The sequence below is a fragment of the Empidonax traillii genome, unplaced genomic scaffold (assembly GCF_003031625.1).
Source record: "Empidonax traillii isolate 1590-97213 ecotype Southwest subspecies unplaced genomic scaffold, ASM303162v1 scaffold398:size1781980, whole genome shotgun sequence".
Lineage (NCBI taxonomy): Eukaryota > Metazoa > Chordata > Aves > Passeriformes > Tyrannidae > Empidonax > Empidonax traillii.
This window is the reverse complement of record NW_020955591.1, coordinates 1,194,588-1,215,162: the sequence shown is the minus strand read 5'-3', so window position 1 is coordinate 1,215,162 and position 20,575 is coordinate 1,194,588. Positions and strand designations below refer to the sequence as shown.

The window sequence follows — 20,575 nt, the reverse complement described above, 5'->3', positions numbered from 1 at the left end:
GTTTCTAGAATGTCTGTCTGCACAGAAACTGCTGTGAAAATCAAGGAAACTCGGCCTTTAGGTAATTCCAGAGTGAACAGTTTCACACACTCGTCTTGTTTATAGCTTCCCTCCCTTCCCTCGAGTGAAGCCATTCAATCATCCAAAATGAAAGAGCCAGTTTTGGCTCAGAAGACTGTAGGGTCCCACAAAGCCAAACCTAGAACAGTTGGGAGAACTGAGTGCAGGGAAAACATCCAAGTGAGATAAAGATATATGGGGCTTCGGCAGCAAGAGGCATTAAAACATCCTTGTTCTGATGAGATACAGATACTGTCAGAGGGCTGCAAACTAACTGTTCTCTTTCCACTTTCATACACGCCTGGAATTCCCAATTCTCGAAATCAGTACTGGAATGTGTATATCCAGAGGAAGTGAAATATGCTCAGATTGAAGATTGTAAAAAATGGCTTTTGCAAAGACAATGTGTATATATATATATACACACACACACACATCTATCTGAACTGAGCTCAGACTGGGAATGTAATTTAAAATTACTTTTAAACTGAATTTACCTCATCTTCCTCTTCAGACATCTTAGTGGAATTATCGGGGGATTTTACAGGCTTCTGGCTATTGGTTCCATTTGTCTCCTCTTTGCCATGCTCTGCCTCCCACTCCTGTAAGACTTCATCTATGTTGAAACGACGTCGATAATTTACAAAAAAGTTTTTCACTTGCACCACAGATTTGTTTCCAATCACATCAGAGATTGCCTGAAAGTCTCGGCCGTATTTTCTGATTGCTAAAAGCGACAAAAAGAAAAACAAAAGCAATGTGTTATTTCCACTATGACCACAAATCAGGCTCAAGTCACAGCACAAGGATCCAAAACTGAACCTCTGTCAAGGTTTCAAGCCTTTTTCAGATTAATCCAGGAAAAAAAAAAGAAGTCTGTATGGGGCAAGAGACACAGCTAAGACCAGCCCTGGAGAAAAGAAAATAAAGGTGTAGTAAAAAATGGGCAGGGTCAAATCTACAAGACCTGTGTAAATCTGCCTGTACTATTGAAAAGTTACAGAAAAAACCAGCATAGCAGTGGTTCCAGCAGAGTTTCATTTTCTGAAAGCTTAGACAAGCAGACATTATTTGCAAATATTCATAAGATGAAATTTATACTGCCCAGGGAGGGAAGGGGGAATATTTTTCCCTTGTTCAAATACATTCTTGGTGCATTAGTACACAGCAATGTCAAAATCCTTCATTAGCCACTGAAGAGAAACTCAGCCCTGAAATGCAGCAAAGTTTTGACTATCAACAAATGAAGTACAAATAAACTTGTAGTGCCATACCTTGCACAGCAAGAAGCTGCTCATCTGTGGTCCAACGTGCATTAAATTTCTGGACGACCTAGACAGCAAAAAAAAAAAAAAAATATTAGGTAACTTCACTTATGTACTTTCACTTGTATCTGAGCTCTTAAAAACCTCTCAAAAGTGCAAAAAAGAACTGTTGGTCAATGTACATCATTCCTTTAGTAGTAATGACATTTTCAGCATAAAGAACTGCATATGGCATCCATTCAGTTAACTGTGACATACAGTGTGCCTGTAAGTCATGGTAACAAAAGAAGATAGGGAAGGATCTGAGCAGAAAACCAAGAGCCACATTCTTCCAAAGCACCTACTTGTTTTTATCACAGACACCTTCTGTAATCTTGGCCAAATTACTTCCAGCATGAGGTACCAGCATTGGAAGGAAAACAGCAAAAGCCCCAAGTGCCAAGAGAAAGGTGGGCCATTAATATCCTCTCCCACATTTCTCAGCATTTAGAGCAAAGCAACTGCCTCTCTCACAAGGGCATATAGATATAGCACTGACAAAACATGATCTATCTGGGATACCTGTACTTCTGTAAGAAGCAACTTTCACAAGTTTCAACTTAAACACTGCTCTTACTTTCTTCTCATCTCCCATTTTCATTACACATCAGTGAATATGGTAAAGGACCTGAGTCACACTGACAACCAGTAGGACATCGGTCCTAGTTTACTGGAAACCAACAGCCGTGGTATGTAAACAGATTAGCATTTATTTTCACAATAAACAAGGGTCAGAAAATGATCTTACCTCTGGAAGTCTGTATTGTTCTATACCACCTTCAAGTTTTTCTTTGAGTGCGCTGTTTGTCTGTTTGATATTCTGAATCTGAAAAGAAAGTTTCATTTCTTTAAAAAGGATAAAAACATATCTTTGGACAAGCCTTTTTGCTAGCAGCCTCAGCAGGAATCCCCCAAGCTCAGCCTTCCAGCCTTTCTCACAGCCTCCCTTTTCCAAAAGGAAGTGTGTGGAATGCAGGAGCAGCTGGTGAATCCGGAGATCCCATTTAATTTATTCTCTGCTGTCTGTAAGTTATTTGGAGCAAGAACCGTCCCAACTTTGAGGTCTGTATAAAGACCAGCATGAGAAGAAAGACCCCGTTTGCAGCAAGTAATGAATCAAAGACGGCTAGAGAGCTTCACTTCTCCCAGAGTGCCAAAAAAAGGCTTCAGGCCAAAATACCAATTCTATAAAGTTTAATAAAGAGCTTGAGACAGATCTCTGCTTTAGAAAGAGCAAAAATGCTCAGATCTAGGCAACAGACTCATGTAGTAAACCTGTCTTTAATCACAGATATTTGAAAAACATTTGTTTAAAAGGCAGATCCATGAGAGAAGCAAAAGGTACACAGGAAAGTTTGTATGATGCTTGTCTAAGAAAGACTAAACCAAAAATATCTGCCTCCTCTAAAAGTACCATATGAAAAAGCAAAAGGAAACCAGTTGCTGCAGATGGAAATAGGATACTGCTGAAACCAATGTCACCTGAGCAAAGTTCACAGTTAAACCAAAGGAACTCTCAACTGCAAGAAACAGCAAGTGCCAACAAGTATTCCTTTAAGTCCCTGCTGTGAACTTTTCCTTGCTTTTAGGTATAAAGTAGGCTTGTCCAAAGAACTACAACATGAGATGTAAAACCCAGGGCTGCATTAGTTCAGAGCACAGAACTAGCAGCTTGTCAGCTAAGCCAGGTAACAACGCACATCATCACTGCCCAAGCTACAAATTCCTGCCAGCTTCGCAGACTGAAACAGGCATTACCACCAAAACCAGCCCGTCCATATCCCATCCATACCTGTCGTTTGATTGAGACTAATTCCATGTCCAGTTGTCTGAGTACAGTGGTAGCAGCTGTTGCGTTGGCAGAAACAGCCTCCACATCTTCCTGGGAAAGGAACATTCCTTTGGGAGGTTTCCTCTTCGCTCTGTTTTTGGCCTGCGTACTGTGCTTCTCCTTCTTCACCTGAGGGACAGTTTCAGCAGGCGGCACCTGGCAAACAGCAGTCACTTTACAAAACTAGATGATCTTTAAAGGTCCCTTCCAGCTCAACCCATCCTGGGATTCTACGACTTTTAGCCATCAAAGACTGGAGAACAACAAAGCTACTTTGCAGACAGGAAGATATTTCTTGCTTTAAGTGGCATGTCATACAAACACTCTCTTGTACAAATCTCTCCTTTCTTCCAGGCAGCTTTCAGTATTTACAGAGATCCTGGTTGTTTTCTCTGCCCATTCTCATTTTGGGAGACAGATGCCTAATTTTGCAGCAGTTAAATTTTCTGCTTATTTTGAAACCTCCAAAAGCTCTCTTTTTGCTTTCATCAGCAGGTCTGAACACACCATTTTAACTGAATACCAGAATGAAACAAAGTGGAGTTTGCAGAGAGGGGAAGAACACAACTAGAACAGTTTACTGAGACTTGTGTTTTATTACAAGTCAGACAGGAGAAGGAATAAACCAAATTTATTTAAAGGCGAAGGACAAAGGAGTGAGATGACTACAGAGTAATTCTTAGATTGTTACACCATTCCTTGGAAACCAAGTTTTCTTGCATAGCACTTGTATATCAACTGTTCCATTAAACTGATGTAGTTTTGCCTAAAATAAAATTTAGGTCTCTTTTGAAAAAGCAAGTATTTCACAGACCACTTATTATTTTTATCCCTTACATTTAAAGCAAAGAATTTAGCACACACCTCTAACAGGCAGATTAGCCAGGACACTACACTACAGATCCTTCAAAAGCACATCTGATTCGAAAAACCAAAACCATTTCTTCCAGAAGTTATGTTCAACAAGCAACTCATAACTAAGATTTACTACCCAGTGACTGGAGCCTGGCCAAGAACACAGAACAGAAGAAGGATGGCAGAGAAAGAAAAAGCAGAGAGGGGAGGCTGAATCCTCTACTTAATCACTGCCAGCTTTAAACACATTGGCTTCATTTAGAGCTATTGTTTCCCTCCTAATTTGCAGCTACATGCAGTTTCTACAGAGTTTGTGACATTTGCTCATTAGTGAGCATTAAATGCTCGCATTTGAAACCACACAAGGCTGAGGACAAACTCCATGTAAGCATAAGGTTCTGACTCCCAAAGACCAGAGGACTCCAGCATAGCTGTCAGCAGACAAAAGCTTGCACCCTTTTCATGGGCACAGTGGCCAGAGCCACATAACAGCAGTAATGTGGACAACTGCCTGTTCTCAACCTTTTTCTTCCACTGATTAGTGCAACGTATTCCATGAGATCCGATGCCTAAGGCAAGCCCAGAAGCAAGAGGTAACTATTGCCGTGGCAGGATGGATATCCCTATTTCTTTTTGCAGAAGGGAGTGGTGAGCAGGGGAAAGCAAACTGGTTTAGCTATGAGCAAGTGAGGTAAGCTCTGCACTCTGCTTCAGAAGTAAGCACTTTGATAACTCAGTCAGGTAAATTATTTAGCATGGATAGGCATTTCAGATCTACTCCTATTTCATTTGCATACACAACTTCACAGGACCACACAGCAATACCTCACTACAGGTTCAGGCTGTAAGTTGACCAACATGCAATTCCCGCAGTGCAAACATCCTAGAAGCCTCAGCATTAAGGAAAAATGAAAGCATTTTTATATTACTGTTTTACACAGTTCAAAAAATGCAAAGCTCTTTTGTGTTGAGGACAAGAAGCCAGACCTCCAGCAGAACAGTTTTTGATGGCTCCAAATGCCTTTAGGCCCCCGCAAAAATTTGAACATCTAAAATGTCTTGGAAACTCTTGCTTTCCTGGCCACACACATAAATTCATGAAAACCAGAGAGAATTAAGATGCAGGGATTTAACAGTGCTCCTCTGTTTATTTAGGTATTGCCACTGCTATCCAGTGCACTTCAGTCTTACAAACCCCTTAATACAAAGTTCCCTCCCTGAGATTTCACTCTGTAAGAAGAAAAGGCCAAGCTATCTGAAGCCACGTAAAAGCAGAGGATGAAATGGGAGGCATTTCCTGGAACAGGGAAGATACAGAGAAAGCAGCTCTAGGTCATGACCTCAGTATTACAGAGTCACTATCTGAGGAAACCCAAACAGTTGAACTAACACTGAAAGTAAAAAGGGAAGATTCCCCTTCCAGTGATCCCCAAAAGAGGAAACAGATGAGAGATTTCAGATACTCTGAGAAATCCCAGTATTACTGGGCAAGTCAGATAGTAACCAACATGTCTCAGAGCCCAAAAAAACACCTCTGCGCGGTTGGGACAGGGAGGTTCTTTACGGTAAGAGTGCTGAGCTGCTGACACATCACCAGCCTTGCACATCTGACAACATCATTAAAAGAAACACAATGATCAAGAATGACTTTATTGTCCCCTCCTGGATACCTGCTCTCTCTCTCTTAAGGCATTTCCATCAGCCCCAGGTGCAGGTACTGTAAATCAGAATCATAAGATCATTAAATCTGGAAAAGACCTCCAGGATCTTCAAGTCCAACGTTTGACCAAGCACTACCATGCCAACTAAACCATAACACTACGAGCCACATCCAGTAGTTTCTTAAACACCTCCAGGGCTGGTGACTCCACTACCTCCCTGGGCAACCCTTAGCAACCTTTTCACTGAAAACATTCTTCCTGATGTCCAGCCTGAACCTCCCCTGGCACAGCTTGAGGCTATGTCCTCTTGCCCTGTCACTAGTTGCCTGGGAGAAGAGGCCAACCCCCATCTTGCTAAAACCTCCTTTCAGGTAGCTGTAGAGTGTGATAAGGTCTCCCACAAGCCTCCTGTTCTCCAGGCTAAACAACCCCAGCTAACCTCTGAACAGGTTATGAAAGGCTGTCAGCTTCATTTTGCCCCCCAGTACAATCCCTGTCCAGAAGAGCCCCTGCAAAGCTGCCCGACACTGCACACACAGCCAGACTGCACGTGCTGCACGAGTTTCAGATCAGCAGGAGTGCCATAGCCTGCACCAGTGTCACAGGGAGGGCACACAGCCTCCTCCCACACAAGATTTTCTACAAAAATGCCTTAATGGTAACTATCAGACATCTGATCTAGTTTGGCCTTACAACAGAAAGTTGGCAAAGAACTACCTTTCCCTCTTCCACAGCAAATTCAGAGCACGTCAGCTTCGGCAGGGAAGGAAGCAATAACAGAGGCGATAGAAGGGAGCTTTTTTACAGATGCAGGCTTTCAAAGAGCTTACAAAGAAATCTAAACTTGAAAATTTATTAAAATAATGAGAAATAAGACAATACTATTATTTACAAGACACTGGAGAGCTGCAGTATGTAGCTGCAACTTAGCCAAGTGAGAACCCTTCCTGTTAGGCTGTTGCTGAAGCTTCTGAGAACTCAAGTTTCTTGTAAGGATGAAGACAAATGACTTCACATCCACTCTGCTCCTAAAAAAGACATCAAGGGTGCTGGTCCTTTCAGTGGAAGCAACAGTTAGGCTTTTCTAGAAAGTCTAGAGAGCACCCTGGCATGGGCAAAGAACAGATGGGAATGTTGCGATTTTTCAGTTATTTCCATTAAAAATAATTTTTTGGAGAAATTATTCTCACTGACAGTGGCTGACAAAACAGTTGCTCTAGGACTTTGTTTTTGCCTCAGTTAGATCATGTTTTTAAATATTTATAGTGGATTTTCCCTACATATAACCTTTAAAGGAATTTAAAAAAATTAAATAGAATGTCTGTGGGAGAGAAATTAGGCTACAAGAAATCAGGAAAGGAAACTACTTCAAGGAGGGAAGGCTTTAGGGTAAGCATCTTTGTCACTCACACATACAACCCACGCTGCTGCTGAAAAGCAAGGTGCTTTTATTTAGTAGCAGATGACCTGCAGGTTATACACATGAAGTATGCGCCTTCTTGTTAGGCATCACAGACTAGGTTTTCCAAACTGTTGTATCTGCGTGGCTATTTTTATCCAGAAGTCTATTCCCACTTAAAATGAAGCAGTTGAAGTGAGACGCAAGTACTACATTTTAAGTAGACAAAATATTCTGCACATAACAGGTTAAGGCCCCTCTGCCACACAAATTGAACTGGTCATAAAAGCTTTCTCCCTTCCTTTTCACCAATGGAGTTGCAATCCTGGTGCCACTGAAATCCTCACAACTACTGCTGGGAATTTCAGTACATCACCAATTTACCTCAGAAGCTAAGCTGTAGATAAACATGCTCCTGATGGTCTACCTAGAGCAAAAGGATGTATTTCCCCTCCCAAGCCATCTTAATGGGGAGATGTGCGTCCACTCCATCTCCACGCAGTTAGGTTGATTTAAACCATCACTGAAGGCGGTTTAAGCTCACACACCCAAAGAGAGAATCAAAGAGATGAGAAACAATCACAGACTACATTATCATGGGATGGTAAAGTCTGAAATTTTCCCAGTTCCATCCATAACAACTTATCTATACTTGTCTTGATCTAAGAATAATTCTGAAGACAATTCTTTTCTTGTATGACAACTATACAAAGCACAAAAAGAAAATTACATACTGTCAGCTTCTACATGAAGTAGCTAGTAAGTAAACACTTTCATTTGTACAGAAATAAGAAAAAGAATTATACCTCCTTTTTGCTTTCCTTGTTTTGTTCAACTTCAATGTCAATAGGGTTATTTCCATTTGCTTCCTCCATTTCATCCTCACTGGAAGACAAAAGCAAACATTACTGTATTAGTTTGTGAGACTTTTCTTCTATAAATAGCATGCTAAAACAAATGCATGGATGCAATATCAAGTCCAACAGCTTTCCTTAGTTTTATTCCCAGGATGTGGGTTTTCTTAGGGGGTTGCAGGTTTCTTTGGGTTTTGTTAAAGTCAGTAAATTCTTAATTGTGAAGATAGTACATACAGGAAAACTTCTTAGCAGTGTACTTGGGCAAAGTAAGTCTGCACAGGGACATGAAATTAATTCCACAAGTTATCTTTTAAAGAACATGGGACACCAAGCATTTTAACTTTAGGTAAACTGACAGAAAGACTGAGAAATACAGCAAGTAGCTAAAACTCGCATTTCATAGAACTCCTTAACTTTTAGCAAAACAGACATGCACAAGATGAGCTCTCTCATGAACAAGCACAAAAAATGTTTGGTTGTTTTGTTTTTTTTTTCAGTGACAGATTTACATTTTATTTTCCCTTGGAAAAGAAAAAGACTATCAGTTACAGAATAATAATAGATGTGAAATTTGGGCCATATTGAAAGTGACCTTGGCACACCTGTCCAGTTTAGCTTCATTGGAATCTTAATCAGACATTAAATCAAATGTATTTCCACCATTTAGAATTTTTGTACTGTACACAACTAAAGTTAATTGCACCATTTGAGATGATGCCCAGAAACAGAAGAAATAAGCTGATCTAATCCAAGCTGATTATATTTTTTTTTTTTTAATCAAAAAAATAAACCTATTTTGTCAAGTCAAACTTTATAGCCCGGGCCGAGGAACCATTAGCTGGTGCAGGTATGTCACAGCTTCAGTGCAGGGCAGAGTTGTACTAGTGCTGGGGCCAACAGGGTACAGCTTGTGGCCAGCTCCCTGTTGCAGCCACATCCCAAGGAGGAAGGGACTGCCAGGTGGCTTGGGCTGGCATCCATCTCCACAAGAGCAATCACTTGTTCAAGCCACTTCTGCTCTCCCAAGCTGCCTGGCTCACCAGCTGATACTCAGACTAAATGTCCTGTGAAATCACGATTCCAGGGAATAAACTCCCAAGCATCCCCTCCCAGAGCTGAATACACAAAGCCCCTCACACACTACTAAGAACAGCTACTGAAAACCTGGTTCTGAATGCACTGGGAGTTACTTTAGCGATAACCTGAGGAGTTGGGGAATCTCCCTGCCTAGCTACAAAAGAAATAGAGGTATTTGAGTGAGATACCTCAGACTGCCTCTTCTCTTAACCCCATCTCTGAAAGAACTTCCTTATGTTTTCACCTAGGTTCAGATTTCAGCCTTTCCACAACAGCCAACTCCCACAGCCTTTGCTGTGCTGATAGTTTGATCCTGTATTCCAGCATGTTCTCTAGACATGAGCTAGATCAAAACTCACCCACTCATTTCTGCAGTTTTAGACACTGATCACTATAACCGAGGAGCACTTCAGTAGTTCTGCCGAATGGCATTCAGCATTCAGCACCAAATGGCACAGCACAACCTGAAAATCCAGGCACCCTAAACTCACCCAGTGTGGATTCCACACCCCACATGGCTGCACTGACAAATCCTTTGGGGGTGTAGGGTTTGACTGTTTTATGTAACGGAGAGGAAGAATGGAAATCAAAAATCGAGCTGATGGCCTGGTGCTCAGCTTGCTGCAGATGTAAACTAAATTATGCATTTTCAATCCAGCTGCCTTCCTCAAAGGTTACAAAATTGCAGCACATGGCAGCTCATACAGTTCTGTCCCGATCACCAGATGGTCTGAGGTGCTGCTTTTCCTACCAAACAGGCATAGGTACCTGAGAGGTAGGTTTCCGAATAGCAGTAATTTCATTTATGAGCACAGAACAAAAATAGAGGAGGTAGTATTAAAAGACCCTAAACTACATAGTATGAGACAAACACATACTCCTTATAAAAGATTCCGTGCCCCCATAAATTAGTAGGAAAATTAAAACCAAACCAGAATAAATAAATAAATAAATAAATAAATAATAAAATCCATCAGGATGGGGAGAAGAAAAATAGACAGCCTTTGCAGAGAAAAGAAAGGAGCAGAGTGGAAGAAGAGACTCAAGTCAAAGGAAGCCAACCAAATACCAGACAAGTTGGCTGGCAGTATTCTCCCTGGCCCTGCCCTTTAAGCAAGTATTGTTGACCAAATGGAGAGATGGGAGAGGTTGAGTGAGTCACTGGTGTAGAACAGCTCGACCCTAGAAACACATTTCTTCCCCCTTCCCAACAGAGTTTGCTCATACACACTGGAGCCAACAAGGAGCTCCTTGGGAAGTGCAACTCCTTCAAGAGAAAAACTTATGTAGAATTTTGACCCAATTATATTAGAAGTCTTCAAAGCCAGTTACACCTCAAGTTTGGTCTGCAAAGACATTAACTGCATTTTAGAGCAGGCTGAGGAGGCACTTGCATCAAGCAGATGAAGTTGCTGCTGTTCAGAGGGGTTACTTTCCCCCCAGACACCTGAGGCCTCTGCATTTCTGAGGCTCTGTCAGCTCCAGAACCAGTCAAAGTCACCAAGTGGCAGTTCCAACTGTACAGACATTTACAGCAATACACACAAGGCCACTGGCTGCTTTACCTTCAAGGGCTTCCATGGTTATCCAGGAGGGTCAACTTACAGGAAAAGCAGGAGTCAAGCTCATCTGCTAAATCTCAGTAGCTGGTGACCTCTGGAACACCACCAGCCTCACTCAAATCCTAACGCACCCAGCACTCTTTGGGACACCTCTGCCAGAGAGCTCATCCTGAGTTGCCCTCTGCTACCCTCTTCGCAGTCACTCAAAAACAGAGCCTTACCTTCACCTTTCTCAGGGAACAGATTGGCTGACAGCCTTACACTGGTTACAGTTTTCTAAGAGGCAGGGGAGGGTCTGTGTGCATACACACATGGGAGAGGGGTCCTGCACTGGACCCTGTTCCCCATATCAGGTGCACATTCTCACTCTGCTGAGAATCACAGAGAGGAAATAAAGGCAGATTTCTAGCTCTTTCATTACTTCCTTTTACCTCCTGCTTATCTCTGGCTCTGCTGACAACAGTGCAATCAGACTGTAAACAGTTCTAATTTCATTTTCTCCACCCTCAAGCAGTATTAGAGAAAAGGTTCTAGAACGATGGGACGGTAACCAGTGCATTAGAGGGCAATCAGAAACTGCACAGTGTTGAAAAAGGGAGCACACCTAATTGCCAAGAGATTGGCTTTAAGCAAAGCAAAATATGCATAGCAGGGAAGAGGGGTGGGGATAGGTGTGGTACCAGGAAACATTTTGGGGAAAATCCTACATCTAGTTTCTTACAAGCTAACAGGAATCTCTGGGATAGTCTAAAGAAACCAGTGTGTGGCAATACACAACCTTTCTGCTTGCAAACCTACCTTTCCTCACGTTCCCTTTTTTGTTTACGAGCATGACGGTCCATCACACTAGTTTTAGTCCTTGTCTTCTTCCAGGAGTAGTAAAATTTCACCAGGCTGGCTATTGATTTGTCAGGAAGCTGTAAATTAAACATTTATCCTTTTATATGTTTATATGTAAAGTATCCCCAGGAGTTCACATACCATTGGTCTGGTTTTGTCAAGGAACATCAGATCTCTCTACGTCGGATTGTCTCAAAGGCTCAAGCAGGGCAGTTCTGCAGCCTTTCCAAAAGTGAGCTATGGGGGAGTGTCTCAGGTTAGTGCCTACTATTTAGGACATCAAAATCTCTGAAGAGCACCTGAGCAAGTCTCCACTCACCAGCCATGTAGCTGCTTCCCTTCAGAGTAGAGGAACATAGCAAGAGCATATCCAAAATGAGGCCTTGAAACTGAGATAACAGTTTTCAAAGGTGACACAGACATGTAAACAACCGCAGGAACTGCTGAATTGCAGGCAACATCCCAAGCACATCTTTGATGTTTGGTTAACTAGGTTTATTCACACCATTCACATGACGAAATCTATTCAAAGGCGTCAACAGAGGATGTTTTCAAAAGGTGAAATGTTACTGTATGGTGAACTGACAGTACAGAAAAACACAAGTCTCAGAATTATTTTTTTTGGTCCTCTTATACTAATACCATTACCCTGCAGCTATGAATGAAAGGTCTGCCTCCAAAAAGCATACAACTACATTACGACTAATTCTCTGCTTCTGAAATACTCTGCATGGATGTTCTTATACAGGGCTTTTAAAAGGTAAAAGTCCAGCCTTTCTTGGTGAATAAAACATGTTTTAGTGAAGTGTCTGATTCAGCTTGGAGAGCAGAACAAGTGGGGCCTGAAACAAAACTGTGAGCAAGAGTCAGATCCCTCTTATTCAGATACTGCAGTTTAGGTCTTCACTTGAGATAAGCCTGGTTCTCAAACTGCAGATTTGACCTTAGGTTCTAATAAGGGATCACACCAGAACTACCACCCTGGCCCACAGCTGCACACAGGCAGAAATCCATTTGTGCTGGCAAAGCACAGGTGCTGTGTCCACGTTGTGTTGCCAACAGTCACGCAACAGGCTGGTATGCTGAAATTAAGAGTTCCACAGAACAAACTCAGGGACGAGGCTGTTCCTGACAAACATCCATTTGGCTACAAATCCACGTTAAGAGTGCCAAAATATCAGAAGCAGCTTCGGTAAATAACATAACTTGTTCTTCATTCTCTGGCTTTGATGATTTCTCCCCTCAGTTCCAAACTGCATTGGTGCTAATGGGGCAGCATATATAAACCAACAACTAATGTGCTCCCAAGCCATTGATTCCTGCCCCCTGCTAAACACAAAGCTTCTTGCCATTTAATTTCTTTCATGCAGCATGGCTTTCCTGGGAGCAACAATAAAAAAGTATCATTACCAAGGGAACACTGCATTAGCTTGGCATCCCTGTATTGGAATGCACTTCACTGAGGGACAGAGCCACGCTCCTGCACATAAACCAAATGGAGAATTTCTTGCTTTAGCATTTAACCAAGCAACAGGGTGGGCTTTATGTTCTCTTTTTTTCCCCAGGACATTCTCCTCCCGTTTATTTCTCCCTATATAAAAACAGAGGAATAAAGAAGCTTCACCCTTCAAGAGTTCCACAACTCCAGACTGCCCACAGTTGGTGCAAGCCCTATCACCTGAGCAAAGGGAGTGGGAGACTCTAGGACTCCAAGAATATTTGGAAATGGACATCAGTGAAGCAACATTCAAGGAGGACATGAGGAGAACGAGCCTCTTTCTGTTCTTCCCTCTTAAAAAGGGATCTGGCAGTTTTCCTTCATCCGTGGAAAGCAAGTCAGCTTTCACTTTTCAGCAGATCAGCAACACAGACCTCCACATGTGCTGTTAAAGAGGCTGAACAGACAGACTGCAACAGCCTATGCTCACTTCAAAGGGTCACAGCCAATGTAACTGCATCATGCTGGAACACTTGATAGGCACTTCAATGAAGTAGAGCAAAGAACAAAGTCTGGTTCCCACCCAGGTAATGAACTTGAAGACACTCTCAAGATACAATTAATAAAAGTTTTTTTACATCCCATCCTCTCCCTCTTCCAAAAGAAAATTGAACTCTCTCCTAGCACCTCCCTTGCAGGCAGAAATCTACCCTTGAAGTTTTCAATCACAGTATAAAACAATATCAATACCAACCAAAATCAAAGGACTGAATGCTTGCAATGATGTATAAACCTCCACCACAGCGTCCACTGACAGTCCCAAATCACATTTAGGACAGACTTCATAGTTAAATAAAATTAATTCCTAAAAAGCAGGCTGTAAGAAAAGAAATCAACTTTTCACAGAGACGATCTTTACTGCGTGTGTGCGTGTGGGCACGTGTGTATAGACCATGCCTTAACTCCAGCTGAGACAAACACTACCATGGCACACAAGGGACTGAAAACTGTAATTTCCAACCAAAAAAATTGTACAGTCGAAGTCTATCCTGAACCAGTAAAGCACTTTAGGAAAACACTTCTACAGAGACTCTGGAAACAATATTATTTCTTTCTATTCATGGTAGTATTTTCCTTCTAACATCCCCTCTGGCCTCTCCCAAGAGCATTACACATGCATTCAGCACAATCAGCACTGAGGATGACAGTCCAACCGGCTGTTCTGCTTTTCCACTCCTGTGACACCACTTACCATCTGCTGGATCCTGTGAAAAGTTTTCCCATGGAAACTGAAGGCCTGTTCAAACAAGACCTTGTCTTCCACTGTCCACTCATCTGGGAACGGAGTAAAGTTTGGCAGATCTGCCAAAGACTTCTCGATGTTGTGCTTGTGCCAAAACAGCATCCCAAGGGCCTAGAAATAACACAGACACCAAGGGGACAATTGTCATTGGAAATAATTGTAAAAAGAAACATGACTGGAAAATGGAAAGGGAGAGCTACAACATTTTTCTCAGGCAACACATTAGGTATAATTTTAATTCACAGCTACATCAGATGCTTTTCTGAGTGCAAGACACCTGGAATCTGATTCCCATCCAGGGTTGTGAAGATCAACCTTAAGTTTATCAAAACCACACAGGTAGTCGCATAATAAGAGAGTGGCAACAGAAAGGTGGGAGAAGAAAACTGAAGAAATTACTCCAGCTTTATTCATCACGGTATGCACAGGGAAACTAAGCAAAGACTTGGGAAGTCTAGGTAAAAAACCAGTTTCTTGCCAGTCCTGAACTCTATTTCCTGACAGAAATCAGAAAGATGGTTTAGTGAACTAGGGGTTCTTATGGTTGTTTATGGGGCTCTTTCTGAGAGGGAGGGGTAAAAGGGTTAGAGGATGAGAGAAGAACTGGAAGAAGGAGCATGTACAACCTTGACTTGCTGCTAAAATGTCTCTGGACCAAAGAAGGAATAAATCTCACTCATTTTGGGGGCTGCTCGTTTGTTCCCTTGAGAGATGCCTCATTTCACTTCTGCAGTCTCTCATTCTCAGTTCCAAAGACAAAGTGCATGTGTTGCGCTTCAGCACCTGCAAACCATTCTCCTGCCGCTGCCTCCGAGTCACACACACGCAGCTCCCCCCTCCCAGGGGTGCACAGCCCCTGTGTGTTATGACACATCACTGCCTCTGGCATGCCAGCAACCACTGCAAGTCATTTTGGGAAGGCCTGACTCTGCAGAGCTAAAAACCAGCCTTTCACAATGGCTGTGAAGTGAAAACAATCCCCAACATGCTGAGTAAAACGTAAGAGTAACCTGCTCATCATATGCAAACTCAGCTCAGGTTTCGCAGCCATAGTTACCCTCTTCTAGTAGTTTCGCCCTGGCTGCTCAGCGTTACAAAATCCCTCCAAATCTGGGGTTTCCCCACTATGCTTTGCTATGCAAAAAGCAGTTCCTTTATGAGATTTTGTGCCCCTAAGATTATACAGAGAGCATGCAAATGTTGGTGATATCCAAGATCTTGCCTGGACCCTACTGGCTTCTCAGTGCTGCCCGGACACCCTCTCCTCCCTTCTGCCACCATGCAGAACAAGTAGTAGTCTTGGTTGCATTACAGTCACTCAAGATGTCTCAGGAGCCACACAGCCACTCTGGCAAACATGGGGCCAAAGGAACTATTCTACAGTCATGAAGGACTGAGTTTTCTCTCCCCTGACATCCTTTTCAGCTTCAGACACAAGTTGTACCAAATATCCCCATGAGGAAGCAAGGGTAAAACAAGGAGCAAGACATTTTGGGAGGAGGGCAGGGTAGCATTAAAAACCACTAAGATGCTAGCAGGGGCTGAGGGGACAGCTGCTTACACAAAGCAAAAGGTAAACAAAAGATTTTCCTTACAGGTTTGTTTTAACAGCAGAGCAATATTCCTCCTCCCCCCCGTGCTGCCCTAGAAGAACTCTGCACTCATACATGGGTAAGTACACAGCTTTCCCAGACTCCTTTGTCCCAGGGTGTCTGACACAGGCTGGCAGGAAAGCACGGCTCACAGCCAGACTTACTGTAGTGCTTCCAAAAGCCCGTGATCGACATAGCTCAGCACAAACACCGACAGCTGTTTGCACCACCAGCTCAAGTGGGCTTGGCCTGCCAGAGCTCACTGGCCTGTGGGAGCCTGCCCTTTGCCTACCCTCCAGCTGGCAAAGCTGCAGAGACTCCCACCAGCACAGCCCCGAGCCTCCAGCCATCATCCAACAGCAGCAGAGCCAACAGGGCATTCAGCCACAGGCAAGGGGAGAGAAAGGACAGGGCTGGGAGCTGCACGTGGCACAGATGTGGCCACCTGGGCTGGATGGGAACAACGCTGGGCAGAGGAGAGCTGGCACACGCCCCTGCACCTGCCAGCTGCTCACCACTCCCTTCAGACTGGCACATCTTAGTCTGCAGAGGGAGGCTTTGGGCAGCGGGCACAGGTGGAAGAACGGGAATCTCCATGCAGAGATTCCAGGCCAAGCCACCTGGACAGAGGTCCAAAGAGACCTGCTGTCAGGGGGATGTGCGTGTGGGAGAGGGCTGCCTTGGCCAGCAAAGCCCAGAGACGGTGGCCAATTGCTGAAGCAAGTTCTGACTGGCTTCCAACTTGTCCACAGTTACCCAGCCAACAGCAACTCCGATGATACCTGCTGAAGACTGAGTGTCCCTTGGTGACACAACAAATCATCCTGACTGGAAAGCCTTGACACTTGTCCCTATAACACAAAATGAATACATGCCTTCCAGAGCAATAGAAAATAGATCCTTTCCAGTTATTTCCTGAAAGTGCCTAGTGTAAGCTGTCTAGGAAACACCCAAGGACCTGGGAAACATGTTTGACTCCAGAGCATTATGTGAGAGTACTACAGTAGGAATGAGAAAATTTTTAGAAGTAGGAAACGTTTACACATTGCTCAGCCACTTTACATCCTGGTGTGGCAAGTCCTACAACTTCTGTACACAGAGAAGAGGAAAAAGGAGAAAAAGACTTCAAGGAACGAGTGGGAGGTCTGTATTTCCAACATTAAAATGAATGCAAATCTCTACTAGCTAAATTTAAGTTCCTCAAATGACAAGAATTCAGAGATTGTGTTTTGTTTTTTTTATTTTAAAAATCACAAGCTTCATTTTGATCAGTCTTTTGTATCAGTCTATATTCTCCAAACATAAATTCTCCACTAAAATAATGAAACCCATATCTATTACTCTGAGACCATCTCTCTTGGCAAATATTACCCACAATATCCAATATTAGGGTATACCCATATCAGGTGAAGAGAGTTACCATCTTTATGTTCATTTTAAGTTCATAGCCTTTTGAAGCTTTCATGTTCCTTTTTATAGCAATTTTCTGCTCTTTGAAACTACAGTTATCAAGTCTGATCATTCCTGGGTTTGCTGGAAATTTTGCTGGCTATCTCAATTTCAGTGTTCATGTTCAGCAAGAAGTCTTTTTGAGCATGAGTATCAACCACCGAAAGTCTGACTCAAAGATGACAGCAGAATCATTTAAATAGAAGCCCTTGCCCATCCAAATCACGCGTTTCTATGCTCTGCCTGAACAATTTTATAAACTTCCATGTTCTGGTAGAATCCCTTTGTAGAGACAGTATGTGATTTGACAATTCAGTAAGTCATGAGATCCCCTGCCTTCCCTTTCCGGGCAAGTATTAGTGCATAAGGAAACTCCAGAGAATTCAGAAAAGTTTCCCAAAGACAGATCTACTCATCTCCACAACAAGTGTTGAAATCGATGTTAGTTAAAACAGGAAAGATTAGTACACAATCCTAGACCACAGGGAGTAAAGGGGAGATCTGCTCCTCAGACCAGGATTCCCATCCCTAGGCCACAGGTACTGTCTAAGGTCAGTGACAGCTGGCAAAGTCACCCACCGTTACTGCACCGACAGGCAAGGTGCTCACCTATGAAATGCAAAATTATTTGCAACACAGTTTTAAGGTAAATAACTGTGGATATTGGTTTGCCTCAGAAAAGCATATGATGGTTCAATAGCTCATTAATAACTGCCAAGACATCCATGAAGCAAGAGATGGAGCAGTCAGATGGAAACTGCAATGCAATCAGGCAGCTGTCCAACGACAAGCCAATCTTTTTAACATTGTTTAGGGGTTCTGAAAGTGTGCAAGAGGTAGTCACCAGAGGAAGCAAAACACTTATGGCCAGTGTAATTTCTGTCAGAAATTACAGTGGTTTTGTTTTTCTTTTTTTTGACTCTCCATGTAAAACTAGGGGCTAACTCCATATCCCAAGATAAAACTACAGATGAACTCCACACCCTCAGAGCACAGCTTGCTGTTACTAGGATCAGTCAGTTTTGGGACAAGTAAGAAAAAAGAAAACATAGTCAGTACAGAAGGGAAGAAGCAATTCTAGGCAGTCACTTGAAGTCATGTTTTAATACAAGCTGAAAAATATTTTAAAGTTCAAAGGGTTGTTACCTGCTCCATATTGTATCCATGCTTTTCTTTAGCAATGGCAATATATTCGTCCACTGAAAAAGAAAGAAAAGGTATAAGAGCATTTCAGATAATGATCTCATCTCTTTTTCTCTTGCCCTTCCCAGTTTAAAACCCAGATCTGCAGCTCTAACTTCAGTCCTCCATGGAGAACTCTGATGAACAGCTGCTGTTCCCAACAATTCAGGAAAGGAAGGAAACAAAAGAAGAACAATAGTCACCAGACAAACTACTACATATTTTCTTAATAAGCCTAAATGATGCATGATATCCAATCCAGTTCCCATATTTCTGAAACACAGCATATAATATTTCAGAACTTGTCCCCCAAAACTGTAGACATAGGGCTGTTTTTTTGTTTTTTGTTTTTTTTTTTTTTTGGAGGGAGGGCGTTTGCTTTGTTGTGGTTTGTTTTGTTTGTTGGTTCTTTTTTTAATCTCCCAAAGCAGTTGTTTTCTTAAGGAAAAACATCCCCAAACACAATCCATACCTTCCAATACTGCCAGACTCCTAGGGTTGCACAACCACTGCAGATAATCTTGGCAAATCTTTCTACTCTTAGGCCTCAGCAATTTTCATCTTGGACCAGACCCCACCTCTACGTATTATTAGTCCCCCACAAGCTTTTAACCTTTACAGTGTGAAAACACCCTGAGCAGTTATATTTCATATAAATGGGACTAAAACCCAATTGTCTCTTTCACTGTGACTGACTGAGTATACATTATATGCAACAGTAGCCATTTGAGAGGACTGGATCAAAGTCAGTACCAGTGGTGGTGTTCTGAAATCTATGCCCTTATGCTTACTCATTATTAACCACACTGTAATGGTAGCACCTCTGAAAATAAAGATTCAGTCGGAAAGGTGAGACTCCATTTTCACCTAATGGAGTGGAAGTTGCTGGAAGCACTCACTGTCTGGAGAATCTCATTCTTCCACAAATTTTGGACTTCACGACGAGTCACAATGAACTCAAAAATCATTCCCCCTGCCTTTGCTACAGATACCCAGGGAGGGATGCAAGCAAATTCCTGTACTGAGCACCAGACTCATGGAGAGCATGCATAGCACCTCTAGAAGGAAAATGGTTCCATGCACTCTGCAGGTAAGGAAGCCAAATTTCCCATGGTTTGGGCCTCATGATTAACTTCAGCTCTCAAATGTGCTTCTCCCATGTTTTCTACTTTATGAACACTATTGGGGAATAGCATAACATTTTTTAAAAAGTTTTCCTTCAAGCTGTGACATTCCTCAATTATTCCTTCAGCTAAGCAATAAACTGAAAAGGTAGTGGGAAAACAGGAAGGATAAATGAGAAAACACACAGCAGGAGAGCAACAGCCTCTTATTTTCAGCTTGTCATTAATAACTATTTAAATCCAGGTACTTAAAGTAAACATCCTATGTCAATATGACATGTGGTACCAATGCCAGACCTTCATATGGAAAGGAGAAGCATTTGTTAATTTTCACAAAGAGGTGTTGCAAAAGAGGGCTTTAAGCGCCATAGAAAAGTCTGTGAGAATATTAATACAGCCACATGTTGTGGCAGAAGAGCATGCAATAAACACAGGCACAGTTACACATTAGCAAGGGGACTCTATGAGGTTCTTGCTCGTCCAAGCTCCCACCTGCACGCAATGATAGCTACCAATGGGCTGATGAACCTGTTTGTTGGTTCATGTTCTGGATACATTCAGTAAAAGCTTTATTAGCCCTTTGGAAAAAAGTGCAGTCACAACCATTCATTTGCACTGCTGCAGCACAAACACGTCTGTCTGCCCAAGTCAAATTGTTTCTAAGGACCATGCTGAACTGGGATGAAAACCATCCCTTCTCACAGACAACCTTTTCTTGCACAAGGCAAACATAGTAAAATAATTGAAAAGGCAGTGGAGGTGACTGGGACAATGACAAAAACTTCCTAGGCTGAATTTGCTGCATTGCCTAATAGACTATCCTGAGGGCAACCAAAGGCTAGTACAAACCTTAAAAATCAGCTTTGCCGTGGGGAAAAAAAGAAAAACAACTTGCAAATCCACATCCTAAGGGAAGAACATGGTCCAGGAGGGCCACACAGGGTAAGCAGGGACAGAGAAGGGATGCACACCATCCCTTCCCTCCACGTGCCAAACAGGGCAGGGAACATCAGTAAGATGTGGGCAAAAGAACAAATTTAG

The 20,575-nt window shown here is 42.6% G+C and overlaps 1 protein-coding gene across 1 annotated transcript in view; it reads right to left on the bottom strand.

Moving 5' to 3' along the window:
• The window catches only part of LOC114062321 (REST corepressor 1), a 41,333-nt gene that overhangs the window by 5,126 nt on the left and 15,632 nt on the right, over positions 1–20,575 (bottom strand). Inside the window, exons 2-9 of the mRNA XM_027893610.1 lie at positions 18,375–18,427; positions 14,137–14,298; positions 11,405–11,523; positions 7,917–7,995; positions 3,157–3,351; positions 2,113–2,190; positions 1,335–1,392; positions 558–787 (exon numbers count right to left, since the gene is read on the bottom strand). Coding sequence (XP_027749411.1) covers positions 558–787; positions 1,335–1,392; positions 2,113–2,190; positions 3,157–3,351; positions 7,917–7,995; positions 11,405–11,523; positions 14,137–14,298; positions 18,375–18,427 — 974 coding nt within the window. The remainder of the gene's footprint in view (positions 1–557; positions 788–1,334; positions 1,393–2,112; positions 2,191–3,156; positions 3,352–7,916; positions 7,996–11,404; positions 11,524–14,136; positions 14,299–18,374; positions 18,428–20,575) is intronic.